The sequence below is a fragment of the Ranitomeya variabilis genome, chromosome 1 (assembly GCF_051348905.1).
Source record: "Ranitomeya variabilis isolate aRanVar5 chromosome 1, aRanVar5.hap1, whole genome shotgun sequence".
Lineage (NCBI taxonomy): Eukaryota > Metazoa > Chordata > Amphibia > Anura > Dendrobatidae > Ranitomeya > Ranitomeya variabilis.
In genome coordinates this window covers 696,955,610-696,971,413 of record NC_135232.1, presented here as the reverse complement: position 1 = coordinate 696,971,413, position 15,804 = coordinate 696,955,610, and the positions used below count along the sequence as shown (strand labels likewise).

Genomic DNA, 15,804 nt, shown 5'->3' with positions numbered 1-15,804 from the left:
CCGGTCAGCCAATAGACGTTTATGAATAGACAGGGTTTGGTCCACCGCTTAAGGTATGGTAAAGAGTTAATGTCTTCCAAGCCTGTTTACGCCAATGAGAGAGCACGTAGAGGTGTCTGTACTGCTCTCATTGGTCGCCTGAGACTTGTCAGTCATGGAGGAACTGGGAACCGATTGGCTGCGGGGCTCCGGTGGTGTCAGGGAGTAAAGATGTCCACCGACCGAGATGGGAAGAAGCTGGTCCGCTCCCCCAGCGGGCTCCGCATGCTCCCCGAGAACCGGGCGCTTGGCAGTCCTTTTTGCCTGGAGGAACCACAGTGGATACCGGATAGAGAGGTGACTGCGGCCGTGTGCAGTGCATTGGGTGCGAGCGCGGCTGTCAGAGGCCACACGGCTCGGTCCCTGCTGTCATGCAGTGGGGCTCGGGGCGCTCCTCACAGTGCAAGTTATGCTGTGCAGCTACAGGTCACAGAATGCACGGGAAGTGGTTGTCGAGGCGTGCTGGGGCTTGTAGTGCCACAGTCTTGCATGAATGTATTACACTGTACTACCCTGTGGGGCCGCCGCGTATGGCCCGTGGGTGGAGGGGGGCTTGTGGGGTCACCGGGGTAGGACTTGAGGGGTAGCTGCGCATGGCCGGGGACAGGGGAGCTTGTGGGGTCACGTATGGTCCTGGGGGGCTTGTCCTTGTACATCCGGGGGGTTTGTGGGGTCACTGTGTACAGCCGGGGGAAGGGCTTGTGGGGCTGCTGCACTCAGCCCTTGTAGTACAGAGCAAAAGTCTGGACACACCTTCTCATTTAAAGCTTTTTCTGCATTTTCATGACTATGAAAATTGTACATTCACACTGAAGGCATCAAAACTATGAATTAACACATGTGGAATTATATACTCAACAATAAAGTGTGAAACAACTGAAATTATGTCTTATATTCTAGGTTCTTCAAAGTAGCCACCTTTTGCTTTGATGACTGCTTTGCACACTCTTGGCATTCTCTTGATGAGCTTCAAGAGGTAGTCACCGGGAATGGTCTTCCAACAATCTTGAAGGAGTTCCCAGAGATGCTTAGCACTTGTTGGCCCTTTTGCCTTCACTCTGCGGTCCAGCTCACCCCAAACCATCTCGATTGGGTTCAGGTCTGGTGTCTGTGGAGGCCAGGTCATCTGGCGTAGCACCCCATCACTCTCCTTCTTGGTCAAATAGCCCTTACACAGCCTGGAGGTGTGTTTGGGGTCATTGTCCTGTTGAAAAATAAATGTTGGTCCAACTAAACGCAAACAGGATGGAATATCATGTCGCTGCAAGATGCTGTGGTAGCCATACTGGTTCAGTATGCCTTCAATTTTGAATAAATCTCCAACAGTGTCACCAGCAAAGCACCCCCACACCATCACACCTCCTCCATGCTTCACGGTGGGAACCAGGCATGTAGAGTCCATCCTTTCACGGTGGTTGGAACCAAAGATCTCAAATTGGACTCATCAGACCAAAGCACAGATTTCCACTGGACTAATGTCCATTCCTTGTGTTCTTTAGCCCAAACAAGTCTCTTCTGCTTGTTGCCTGTCCTTAGCAGTGGTTTCCTAGCAGCTATTTTACCATGAAGGCCTGCTGCACAAAGTCTCCTCTTAACAGTTGTTGTAGAGATGTGTCTGCTGCTAGAACTCTGTGTGGCATTGACCTGGTCTTTAATCTGAGCTGCTGCTAACCTGCAATTTCTCAGGCTGGTGACTCGGATAAACTTATCCTCAGAAGCAGAGGTGACTCTTGGTCTTCCTTTCCTGGGGTGGTCCTCATGTGTGCCAGTTTCTTTGTAGCGCTTGATGGTTTTTGCTACTGCACTTGGGGACACTTTCAAATTTTTCCCAATTTTTCGGACTGACCTTCATTTCTTAAAGTAATGATGGCCACTCCGTTTTTCTTTACTTAGCTGCTTTTTTCTTGCCATAGTACACATTCTAACAGTCTATTCAGTAGGAATATCAGCTGTGTATTTACCAGACTTCTGCACAACGCAACTGATGGTCCCAACCCCATTATAAGGCAAGAAATCCCACTTATTAAACCTGACAGGGCCCACCTGTGAAGTGAAAACCATTCCCGGTGACTACCTCTTGAAAGCTAGTTTCACACTAGCGTTTTGAGGAGCTGCGGAGGGCTGCGGACTTACTCCGTGAAGCCCCGCCCTGGGCCGCACCTCCGCTGCTAGCTCCGCCTACTTCTGCATGCGGCCTGTATTCGGCATGCGTACCTATCTTTAACATTAGGTGCGCAGGTCGTGCGGCTGTATGCGGATGCTTCCGCATGCGTCGTTTTGACGATGCGGAGATAAAAAGAAATTGCTACCAGCTGTGTACTACACTGGTCGCCGCATCATCATAACGACGCATGCGGAAGCATCCGCATCCAGCCGCACGACCTGCGTACCTAATGTTAAAGATGGGTACGCAGGCCGCATGCAGAAGTATGCGGAGCTAGCAGCGGAGGTGCAGCTGAGGGCAGGGCTTCACGGAGGAAGTCCGCAGCTCCTCAAAACGCTAATGTGAAACCAGCCGAAGCTCATGAAGAGAATGCCAAGAGTGTGCAAAGCAGTCATCAAAGCAAAAGGTGGCTACTTTGAAGAACCTAGAATATAAGACATATTTTCAGTTGTTTCACACTTTTTTGTTAAGTATATAATTCCACATGTGCTAATTCATAGTTTTGATACTATACTGTACATACAGAGGGGCTTGTGGGGCTGCCGTGCACTGTCTGTGGTGCTTGTCCTTTTACAGCCAAGGGCCTTATCCTTGTACAGCCTGGGGGGCTTGTGGGGATGCCGCTCGCAGCTGGGGGGCTTATCCTTGTGGGGGGGCTTATCCTTGTGGGGTCGCTGTACATGGTCTGGTGAACCTGTCTTTGTGGGTGCAGTTGGGGGAAGGGGGGGCTTGTCCTTGTGGGAACAGTTGGGGGGGGGGGGGCGGCTTGTCCTTGTGGGAACAGTTGGGGGGGGGGGCGGCTTGTCCTTGTGGGAACAGTTGGGGGGGCGGCGGCTTGTCCTTGTGGGAACAGTTGGGGGGGGGGCGGCTTGTCCTTGTGGGAACAGTTGGGGGGGGGGCGGCTTGTCCTTGTGGGAACAGTTGGGGGGGGGGGCGGCTTGTCCTTGTGGGAACAGTTGGGGGGGGCGGCTTGTCCTTGTGGGAACAGTTGGGGGGGAGCGGCTTGTCCTTGTGGGAACAGTTGGGGGGGGAGCGGCTTGTCCTTGTGGGAACAGTTGGGGGGGGGGGAGCGGCTTGTCCTTGTGGGAACAGTTGGGGGGGGGGAGCGGCTTGTCCTTGTGGGAACAGTTGGGGGGGGGCGGCTTGTCCTTGTGGGAACAGTTGGGGGGGGGGGGGCGGCTTGTCCTTGTGGGAACAGTTGGGGGGGGGGGGGCGGCTTGTCCTTGTGGGAACAGTTGGGGGGGGGGGGCGGCTTGTCCTTGTGGGAACAGTTGGGGGGGGGGGGGCGGCTTGTCCTTGTGGGAACAGTTGGGGGGGGGGCGGCTTGTCCTTGTGGGAACAGTTGGGGGGGGGGGCGGCTCGTCCTTGTGGGAACAGTTGGGGGGGGGGGGGCGGCTCGTCCTTGTGGGAACAGTTGGGGGGGGGGGCTTGTCCTTGTGGGAACAGTTGGGGGGGGGGGCGGCTTGTCCTTGTGGGAACAGTTGGACAGTTGGTGAGCTTGTCCCTATGCGGCCCAGGGCTTGTGGTGCGCTCCTGGTATATCAATAGTGATTTGTACTTGCCAAAACTTTCCCAAGAAAGGGCCAGTAGGACAAAAAAAAAATCCCTGGTGCATCGGTTTACCGCTTGACCCCTGGTTTCTGAATAACTTGATGTTTCATTCAATGTGACCTGTACACATGGTCTTTTCCAGGCTGTCAGCTGCAGATACCTCTGCTCTTTTTGACAACATTACCCTTTGTGTCCTTTCCAGCTGGATGCCCATCACTGTATACAAGCTCCCAAAATGTTGCTTGGGAAGTTGTCAATTTTGGCAGTTCCTTTTACTCATTCAACCCATTAGGGGCTTTGTCTAGATGTTGTTTGGTTACCTCAGATACGTGACGTCATTGGCACGGCTCGCCCCCTGATGTCCGTATGAGGCATTGCTGGTGCCTAAACCTCTTGTGTCTCATGAAGATGGTCATGTACCAAGGAGTTGTTAGGACTTTCTAGTAAACACATTCCCAAATATCTTCTTTGAAACTTTACATCAGACTTTTTGGGGAAATCTATGTCTATATAACCCTCAGGAGTTGGACAGCGAAAATAATCCACCAACTGAGCACAGACGGCCCGGCTCTGGATCGCTACTGCATCTATTGATGTCCGTATGCAGTACGTGACCTGGCTGATAGGAAGACCCATCCTATTGATAGGTCCTGAATGTTGAAGTTCTGGAAAGACCGTTAACATTTTTCTAAATTGTCACCCCCCTCTTCTAGTGATCTTCCCCTACTAGTCACAGCACAGCCTCCTTGGCTAGGCTCAGTGAATACACAGAGCCCTTCATCACCAGCTCTCTGGCCTTTCACCGGGTTATTTGGCTTGTAAAGCAGGTGGAGAGCAGTGCACACATGGCAGTGTAATTGTAGCTGATTTATTGCTGGGTTTATGCAGGGCGTTTCCTGGTGTTGACGTTGACAAGTTGTGCTGTGTATGTCTGTACCTACAATGACCTATTATCTTTATTATGGTGTCAGGCCTCCAAAAGCCTCACCTTGAGGCCATAGTTTACTCTCCATCGTGGCTCAGGAATATGGAGCCATTATATCTCACCGCTACAAGCATATGGAACCTAAATGGACTTCAACATGCCTTCAATTTCATACAGAGCTACTATGAAAATGGTGGCCTCCTTGATTAGGTCCCATAGGTCCAGCGTCTATATGTGCATCACCTAATGAGGGCCATACCTCTTAGAAGGAAGCTGCTTGTCCTTAGAGTCAAAATCCCTGAGAGTATGAAGTAATGTTTTCTTGAGCCACCCAAAAAGTTTAGATCCAACCATGATTCAACAGATTTCGGGCCGACAGTCCACCTTAAGATTGGTGTAGATTTATACAAAAAAATGACTCAAGCTTAGCAAGAATTTTATTAAATGCAAAAGAGACGAAAGTGAAGTTGGACAACCTCCTAATTATTAACCAGAGAATCCCATTAGGGTCAAAAACATCTAAGAGATCATTTATTACAGCTTTCGGAAGTCACTGCATGTAAGGGTATGTTTCTACGTTCAGGATTGCATCAGAATTTGACGCAGGTAAAATCTGCACCAAATCTGCACCTGTGGTCACTGGTAGGTCACCTGCGTTTTTCATGCGGATTTATGTGTTTTTGTAAGCTCAATAAAGATATACCAAAAAAAAAGGGGTGATGTCATTTCTTGTCCAACCTCTTCATTTACATACTCCATTGAAGAATAATGTTTACACACACAGACAGATGATAGATAACAGATAGATCGATAGATAGGTAATAGATGATAGATAGATAATCGATAGATATGATAGATAATACCAAGCCCGATGTTTAGTATATCTATGTATCTTTAAATATATCTATAGATAGATTATCCATCTGTCTATATAATCATCCAAGGGGTACTTCCGTCTGTTTGTCTGTCTTTCTGTCTAACGGAAATCCCGAGTCGCTGATTGGTCATGGCCGGCAGTCTGGCCGCGAATTGGCCCCTCCCTACTCCCCATCCCGGACCATCTTTTTTACTATTGATGTTGGCTATGCAGCATCAATAGTAAAAAGATATAATGGTAAAAGTAATAAAAAAAAAAAATATCATGCTATTCTGACATTCCGTTGCCTCCGCGGCTTTCCCGCTCCTCACGATGCGCTCAGCAGCTTCCGTTCCCAGAGATGCATTGCGAAATTACACAGATGACTTAGCGGTCTCTGGCAAAGACCGCTAAGTCATCTGGGAAATTTCGCAATGCATCTCTGGTAACGGAAGCTCCCGGCTGCATCGCGAGGAGCGGGTCAGCATTGGTGGACAACGGAAGGTGAGTATATAACTATTTTTTATTTTAATTCTTTTTCTGGGCTGTGCTATATACTGCCTGGGCTGTGCTATATACTGCCTGGGCTGTGCTATATACTGCCTGGGCTGTGCTATATACTGCCTGGGCTGTGCTATATACTGCCTGGGCTGTGCTATATACTGCGCGGCCGGCCGCGACCAATCAGCGATATTGGCGCAGAATTTACCCACTCACAGCGCTACATACATGCATACATACATGCATACATACATGCATGCATACATACATACAGTGTTCCAAATTATTATGCAAATTGGATTTAAGTGTCATAAAGATTAAATTTTTTTGTTTTTCAAATAAACTCGTGGTTGGTATTGTGTCTCAGGGCTCAATGTATCACTGAAATCAATCTTAAACCCATGTGATAATTGGTTTTCCAGGTGATTCTAATTAAAGGAAAACTACTTAAAAATGATGTTCCACATTATTAAGCAGGTCACAGTTTTCAAGTAACATGGGAAAGAAAAATGATCTCTCTGCTGCTGAAAAGCATCAAATAGTGCAATGCCTTGGTGAAGGGATGAAAACATTAGAAATTTCCCAAAAACTTAAGCGTAATCATCGTACTGTTAAGAGTTTTGTGGCTGTATCTGAGCACAGACGTGTTCGTGCTGATAAAGGCATAATGAGGAAGATTTCTGCCAGGCAAGTTCATCGGATTAAAAGAGCAGCTGCTAAAAAGCCTTTACAAACCAGCAAACAGATATTTGAAGCTGCTGGTGCCTCTGGAGTCCCTCGAACCTCAAGGTATAGGCTCCTACAAAGGCTTGCTGTGGTGCATAAACCTACTACTCGGCCACCCTTAAACAGTGTTCACAAGCAGAAATGGTTGTAGTGGGCCCACACATACATGAAGACTAATTTCCAAACAGTCTTGTTTACTGATAAGTGTTGAGCAACCCTGGATGGTCCAGATGGATGGTTGGTGGATGGCCACCATGTCCCAACAAGGCTGCAACGTCAGCAAGGAGGTGGAGAAGTCATGTTTTGGGCCGGAATCATGGAGAAACAGCTGGTGGGGCCCTTTAAGGTTCCTGAAGGTGTGAAAATGACCTCTGCAAAGTATATAGAGTTTCTGACTGACAACTTTCCTCCATGGTATAAAAAGCAGAAATGTGCCTTCAGGAGCAAAATCATCTTCATGCATGACAATGCACCATCTCATGCTGGAAAGAATACCTCTGAGTCATTGTCTGCTATGGGCATAAAAAGAGATAAACTCATGGTGTGGCCACCATCTTCCCCTGACCACAACCCTATAGAGAACCTTTGGAGTATCATCAAGCAAAAGATCTATGAGGGTGGCAGGCAGTTCACATCAAAACAGCAGCTCTGGGAGGCTATTCCGACTTCATGCAAAGAAATACAAGCAGAAGCTCTCCAAAAACGCACAGGTTCAATGGATGCAAGAATTGTGAAGGTGACATCAAAGAAGGGTTCCTATGTTAACATGTAACTTGGCCCGTTAGGATGTTTTGGCGTTAAATAGCTTTTTTTGTTCAGTGAATGTGACCTCCTAATGCTGCAAATTCCACAAATGAGCATTTTCAGTTCTCTAAAACATATCAAATGTTTAGAAATTCTACTGTGCCTAATAATTTGGAACAGTGCAATTTGAGTTTTTATTCATTTTGGAGATTATACTGTTATCATTGGGAGGTTTCTTCAATAAAATTCGATGTATACTCTAATGGGTGGTGACTTTTATTAGACTGACTGTCATTTGCACCGACCATTCAGGAAAATCCGATAAAAATGTAATTTGCATAATAATTTGGAACATAGTGTACGTACGTACGTACATACATACATACATACATACATACATACATACATATTCTAGAATACCCCATGCGTTAGAATCGAGCCACCATCTAGTGTGTGTGTGTGTGTGTATATGTATATACAGTTAGGTCCATATATATTTGGACAGAGACAACATTTTTCTAATTTTGGTTATAGACATTACCACAATGAATTTTAAGCAAAACAGTTCAGATGCAGTTGAAGTTCAGACTTTCAGCTTTCATTTGAGGGTATCCACATTAAAATTGGATGAAGGGTTTAGGAGTTTCAGCTCTTTAACATGTGCCACCCTATTTTTAAAGGGACCAAAAGTAATTGGACAATTGACTCCAAGGCTATTTCATGGACAGTTGTGGGCAATCCCTTTGTTATGTAATTTTCAATTAAGCAGATAAAAGGCCTGGAGTTGATTTGAGGTGTGGTGCTTGCATTTGGAAGGTTTTGCTGTGAAGTAAACATGCGGTCAAAGGAGCTCTCCGTGCAGGTGAAACAAGCCATCCTTAAGCTCTGAAAACAGAAAAAACCCATCCGAGAAATTGCTACCATATTAGGAGTGGCAAAATCTACAGTTTGGTACATCCTGAGAAAGAAAGAAAGCACTGGTGAACTCATCAATGCAAAAAGACCTGGGCGCCCACGGAAGACAACAGTGGTGGATGATCGCAGAATAATCTCCATGGTGAAGAGAAACCCCTTCACAACAGCCAACCAAGTGAACAGCACTCTCCAGGAGGTAGGCATATCAATATCCAAATCTACCATAAAGAGAAGACTGCATGAAAGTAAATACAGAGGGTTCACTGCACGGTGCAGCCACTTATAAGCATCAAGAGTAAAAAGGCTAGACTGGACTTTGCTAAAAAACATCTAAAAAAAGCCAGCACAGTTCTGGAAGAACATTCTTTGGACAGATGAAACCAAGATCAACCTCTACCAGAATGATGGAAAGAGAAAAGTATGACGAAGGCGTGGTACAGCTCATGATCCAAAGCATGCCACATCATCTGTAAAACACGGCGGAGGCAGTGTGATGGCTTGGGCATGCATGGCTGCCAGTGGCACTGGGTCACTAGTGTTTATTGATGATGTGACACAGGACAGAAGCAGCTGAATGAATTCTGAGGTATTCAGAGCCATACTGTGTGCTCAGATCCAGCCAAATGCAGCCAAACTGGTCGTCGTTTCATACTACAGATGGACAATGACCCAAAACATAAAGCCAAAGCAATCCAGGAGTTTATTAAAACAAAGAAGTGGAATATTCTTGAATGGCCAAGTCAGTCACCTGATCTCAACCCAATTGAGCATGCATTTCACTTGTTAAAGACTAAACTTCAGACAGAAAGGCCCACAAACAAACAGCAACTGAAAACCACCGCAGTTAAGGCCTGGCAGAGCATCAAAAAGGAGGAAACACAGCGTCTGGTGATGTCCATGAGTTCAAGACTTCCGGCAGTTATTGCCAACAAAGGGTTTTCAACCAAGTACTAAAAATGAACATTTTATTTAAAATTATTGAATCTGTCCAATTACTTTTGGTCCCTTTAAAAACAGGGTGGCACATGTTAAGGAGCTGAATCCTAAAATCTTCATCCAATTTTAATGTGGATACCCTCAAATGAAAGCTGAAAGTCTGAACTTCAACTGCATCTGAATTGTTTTGTTTAAAATTCATTGCGGTAATGTCTATAATCAAAATTAGAAAAATGTTGTCTCTGTCCAAATATATATGGACCTAACTGTATGTATATATGTATATGTGTGTGTATATATATATATATATATATATATATATATATATATATATATATATATATATATATATATATATATATATATATATATATATATATATATATACAGTGCCTACAAGTAGTATTCAACCCCCTGCAGATTTAGCAGGTTTAATAAGATGCAAATAAGTTAGAGCCTTCAAACTTCAAACAAGAGCAGGATTTATTAACAGATGCATAAATCTTACAGACCAAAAAGTTTTGTTGCTCAGTTAAATTTTTATAAATTTTAAACATAAAAGTGTGGGTCAATTATTATTCAACCCCTAGGTTTAATATTTTGTGGAATAACCTTTGTTTGCAATTACAGCTAATAATCGTCTTTTATAAGACCTGATCAGGCCGGCACAGGTCTCTGGAGTTATCTTGGCCCACTCCTCCATGCAGATCTTCTCCAAGTTATCTAGGTTCTTTGGGTGTCTCATGTGGATTTTAATCTTGAGCTCCTTCCACAAGTTTTCAATTGGGTTAAGGTCAGGAGACTGACTAGGCCACTGCAACACCTTGATTTTTTGCCTCTTGAACCAGGCCTTGGTTTTCTTGGCTGTGTGCTTTGTGTCGTTGTCTTGTTGGAAGATGAAATGACGACCCATCTTAAGATCCTTGATGGAGGAGCGGAGGTTCTTGGCCAAAATCTCCAGGTAGGCCGTGCTATCCATCTTCCCATGGATGCGGACCAGATGGCCAGGCCCCTTGGCTGAGAAACAGCCCCACAGCATGATGCTGCCACCACCATGCTTGACTGTAGGGATGGTATTCTTGGGGTCGTATGCAGTGCCATCCAGTCTCCAAACGTCACGTGTGTGGTTGGCACCAAAGATCTCGATCTTGGTCTCATCAGACCAGAGAACCTTGAACCAGTCAGTCTCAGAGTCCTCCAAGTGATCATGAGCAAACTGTAGACGAGCCTTGACATGACGCTTTGAAAGTAAAGGTACCTTACGGGCTCGTCTGGAACGGAGACCATTGCGGTGGAGTACGTTACTTATGGTATTGACTGAAACCAATGTCCCACTGCCATGAGATCTTCCCGGAGCTCCTTCCTTGTTGTCCTTGGGTTAGCCTTGACTCTTCGGACAAGCCTGGCCTCGGCACGGGAGGAAACTTTCAAAGGCTGTCCAGGCCGTGGAAGGCTAACAGTAGTTCCATAAGCCTTCCACTTCCGGATGATGCTCCCAACAGTGGAGACAGGTAGGCCCAACTCCTTGGAAAGGGTTTTGTACCCCTTGCCAGCCTTGTGACCCTCCACGATCTTGTCTCTGATGGCCTTGGAATGCTCCTTTGTCTTTCCCATGTTGACCATGTGTGAGTGCTGTTCACAAGTTTGGGGAGGGTCTTAAATAGTCAGAAAAGGCTGGAAAAAGAGATAATTAATCCAAACATGTGAAGCTCATTGTTCTTTGTGCCTGAACTACTTCTTAATACTTTAGGGGAACCAAACAGAATTCTGGTGGGTTGAGGGGTTGAATAATAAATGACCCTCTGAAAAAACTTTTCCCAATTTAAAAAAAAAATAAACAAAGAAATAACATTCTTTTTTGCTGCAGTGCATTTCACACTTCCAGGCTGATCTACAGTCCAAATGTCACAATGCCAAGTTAATTCCAAATGTGTAAACCTGCTAAATCTGCAGGGGGTTGAATACTACTTGTAGGCACTGTATATATATATATATATATATATATATATATATATATATATATATATATATATATATATATATATATATATATATATATATATATATATATATTTTGACATAGATGGATGGGTGGATATACATAGATGGATGGATATAATATATATGTCATCTAAGGGTCTGTTTGTAAAGGAAATCCCGCGTCACTAATTGGTCGCGCCAGCCTTCCACGACCTATCAGCGACAGGTGCAGTCCGGCCGTGAATTGGCGCGGGATTTAAACCACGCTTCGCTGATTGCTCGCGCCAGGCCGGCCGCGAGCAATCAGCGATATTGCAGCGGGATTTAAACACCACTTCGTAAATAAACTACATACATATTCTAGAATACCTGATGCGTTAAAATCGGGCCACCATCTAGTAGATATGTAATAGCAAGGCTGATGTTTATGAATGAACGTTTAATTTAAAAAAAATTATGGGGAAAAATTAGCATGGGCTGCCGCCCAATTTTCTGCGCCAGAGGGGGAAAACCGGGGGCCAATATTTGTAGCCTGGGAAGGGGGTAATACCCATGGCCCCTCTCTAGGCTATGAATATCAGCCTTTACTGGCTATAAAGAGAGGGGGACACCCCCCCCCCCCCCCCCCCCCCAAAAAAAAAAAAAAAAAACCGAAACGTGGGGTCCCCCTATATTTTATAGCCAGAAAGGCGGGCAGATATTCATAGCCTAGAGAGGGGCCATGGTTATTGCCACCCCAGAAATGGTGCATCTGTAACATGCGCCAGTTCCGGCACTTAGCCCCTTTCTTCCCACTCCCGTGTAGCCGTGGGTTATGGGGTAATAAGAGGTTAATGTCACCTTGCTATTGTAAGGTGACATTAAGCCGGGTTAATAATGGAGAGGCGTCAATAAGACACCTATCTGTTATTAATCCTAGAGTAGTGAAAGAGTTAAAAAACAAAATAAAGACACAGCTTGAAAAAAGTATTTTAATATTCTTAATTTAACCATACTTACCATACTTGATTGCCTGCAAAAACCGTAACATAATAAACCGTATACTCCCTGTCCGACGCAGTCCAATTAATAACGAGTGTCCCACGAAGATCTCCCCTATAGAACAGTGACATCGGGTGATGTCACTGCTCTATAGGACCTCCAGTGACACACTGACAGGAGACAATGGCTCCTGCTGTGTATCACTAAGGTTACCTCAGATCAGGGTCTCACTTTATGGCATTGTTGCGTGGGAACTCTCACACAGCAGGGCCACAAGTGAGACTAGGGACTATTTTTTTACAGTGGCGGAAGAATACAGTGTGGAAGGATACCTTCCTTCATTGTATTCCTGGAGCCCCTGGAGAGCGGTCGCATCAGCTAAAGCTGCTGCTGTCCACGGGAGATCGTCGTGGGACACTCGTTTTAATTGGATTTCTGCGGATCAGGGAGTATAGTGTTTGTTTATTTTAATATTTTTTACAGGTGACACTGGCTTCGGGGATCAAAGTGACAAGTGATGGTGAGTATGTAATCTATGTACTGTATGTATGTGTTGTATGTTGCATGTCGTTGCATGTTGTCGCATGGTGTATGTTGTGTGTTGTATGTGCACACAGTGTAGACGAGTCCAGCTCTTCTACATGTGGATGCCTGACATCCAGATGTAGCAGAGCCTGTAGATGATGTCCGGAGATAACTTTCCAGCGATTACATACACTGATCAGCTGTTTGCGAGAACCAGCTAGTGACTGGAGATAAGTCCCGGTCACGTGCACGGCAGTTCTCGCGATAACATAAGTTATCGCGAGAACTGCAGTGGACGAGGGACTTCCGGTGGCGGGACAGGTGAGCCGGCAGACATGCGTAGTAAGCTGCGTGTATAGGAAAGGAATAGAAGTCACTGGAGCATTTCGTCGTCTTCTACTCTGGCTTACTTTACCACACAATAGAGGGACTGTTGGCCGGACACCCGCTCGCCCAGGAGTCGCAGATGTAGCAGAGCCTGTAGATGATGTCCGGAGATAACTTTCCAGCAATTACATACACTGATCAGCTGTTTGCGAGAACCAGCTAGTGACTGGAGATAAGTCCCGGTCACGTGCACGGCAGTTCTCGCGATAACATAAGTTATCGCGAGAACTGCAGTGGACGAGGGACTTCCGGAGGCGGGACAGGTGAGCCGGCAGACATGCGTAGTAAGCTGCGTGTACACAGTTTGTACGCATGGGACTAATCATTAGATGCGATTTTATCGTTCTGAAAAGACGCGCTGCATGTCCGTTTACGCGGGTCTGCCGCCTGCGTGTTTTACCGCTTCGTGGAGACGGGATTTCAGGAAATCCTCTCCACTATGCTGTAACTTCTGGACGCTGCGTGTTTGACGCTGCGGCTCTACGCAGCGTCAAACACACAGCGTTTCCTGAATGTGGAAACATACCCTAAGAGGAGGAGAGTTTACTCCGCAGCTCCTGAATATTGTGGGCCCTTCTCTGCTCCCAGTGTGTGTGTGTGTGTGTGTGTGCCCTTCTCTGCGCCCAGTGTGTGTGTGTGTGTGTGTGTGTGTGTGTGTGTGTGTGTGTGGGCCCGTGGGCCCTTCTCTGCGCCCAGTGTGTGTGTGTGTGTGTGTGGGCCCTTCTCTGCGCCCTGTGTGTGTGTGTGTGTGTGTGTGTGTGTGTGTGTGTGTGTGTGTGTGTGGGCCCTTCTCTGCGCCCAGTGTGTGTGTGTGTGTGTGTGTGTGTGTGGGCCCTTCTCTGCGCCCAGTGTGTGTGTGTGTGTGTGTGTGTGTGTGGGCCCTTCTCTGCGCCCAGTGTGTGTGTGTGTGGGCCCTTCTCTGCGCCCAGTGTGTGTGTGTGTGGGCCCTTCTCTGCGCCCAGTGTGTGTGTGTGTGGGCCCTTCTCTGCGCCCAGTGTGTGTGTGTGTGTGGGCCCTTCTCTGCGCCCAGTGTGTGTGTGTGGGCCCTTCTCTGCGCCGTGTGTGTGTGTGTGTGTGTGTGTGTGGGCCCTTCTCTGCGCCCAGTGTGTGTGTGTGTGTGTGTGGGCCCTTCTCTGCGCCCAGTGTGTGTGTGGGCCCTTCTCTGCGCCCAGTGTGTGTGTGGGCCCTTCTCTGCGCCCAGTGTGTGTGTGGGCCCTTCTCTGCGCCCAGTGTGTGTGTGGGCCCTTCTCTGCGCCCAGTGTGTGTGTGGGCCCTTCTCTGCGCCCAGTGTGTGTGTGGGCCCTTCTCTGCGCCCAGTGTGTGTGTGGGCCCTTCTCTGCGCCCAGTGTGTGTGTGGGCCCTTCTCTGCGCCCAGTGTGTGTGTGTGTGGGGGGCCCTTCTCTGCGCCCAGTGTGTGTGTAGGGGGGCTCTTCTCTGCGCCCAGTGTGTAGGGGGCTCTTCTCTGCGCCCAGTGTGTGTGTGGGGGGCCCTTCTCTGCGCCCAATGTGTGTGTGGGGGGGCCCTCCTCTGCGCCCAGTTTGTGTGTGTGTGTGTTTGGGCCCTTCTCTGCGCCCAGTGTGTGTGGGGGCCCTTCTCTGCGCCTAATGTGTGTGTGGGGGGGCCCGTCTCTGCTCCCTGTGTGGAGGTCCTTTACCACAATTTACATAGAATGCGGGAAGAAAAGGCTTAAGATTGTGGAGGTTCATGGGCTTGTTTGGAAAGAAATAGAAGTCACTGGAGCATTTCGTCGTCTTCTACTCTGGCTTACTTTACCACACAATAGAGGGACTGTTGGCCGGACACCCGCTCGCCCAGGAGTCGCCAGCGGGACGTAAATTTTCAGGCTGTGGTGTGTCACACATGTTTGGGAGGGTTGGGTCTGGGTTTATGGTCTGTTCTGTGCTCTGTAAGGTTCTTATACTGCCTGAGTCATTAACGGCCATGTATAATCATCGGCTGCTAGAGTTTTATGAGTCTGGGTAATGCACCTGTCACCCATATTACTGACAAGGTGTGGTGATTGTAAAAACTTCACATTTGCAGTGAAATCAATGGTCTCAAAATTGAGGGTCTGTTCTCATGGAATGGAAGTGATGTAGAAAATTTTGACGGAAAGGGTGGGGGTCCTGCCCCTATCACTTCCACATTGGGAAGTGAGTGGTCCTGATGGCGTCACAACTGCAGGCATGAGCTATTGAGTGGCGATGGACCGTTTCTTTAAGCACCCATTAGTGCTGTGAGATAGGAGTGTGCTGGGCTTTAAACCATCACCTTCATCTATGCAGGAAGGTGAGGCTTGTCGGAAGTGGGCTTGATTTACATTTCCATACCACCCCCACCACCCCCCCCTCCATTCCCAGCATCGCTGCAGCCCAGTCACATCGAATCCCTGAAGACAGAATTGTTATTATTATTAATAATAATATTATGTATAATGAACTTTGCTTTTATTGTGTGTGCCCTGTTACAGAAGCTGAATATTTCCCCCCCCGGCCGACATTCCTGCTGTCGTCTGCACTTCTCCGCACTTAATATTGTACTCGCTTGGGGGAATACTCCCAAAAAAAGTTAATA

The 15,804-nt window shown here is 47.1% G+C and overlaps 1 protein-coding gene across 2 annotated transcripts in view; it reads left to right on the top strand.

Moving 5' to 3' along the window:
* Positions 1 to 6: 6 nt before the first annotated feature.
* ZFYVE21 (zinc finger FYVE-type containing 21) overlaps positions 7 to 15,804 on the top strand; it is a 30,355-nt gene continuing 14,557 nt past the window's right edge. For both annotated transcript variants that reach the window (XM_077266712.1, XM_077266704.1), the window contains exon 1: positions 7 to 336. In XM_077266712.1, coding sequence (XP_077122827.1) covers positions 22 to 336 — 315 coding nt within the window. In that variant the 5' untranslated portion in view covers positions 7 to 21. The remainder of the gene's footprint in view (positions 337 to 15,804) is intronic.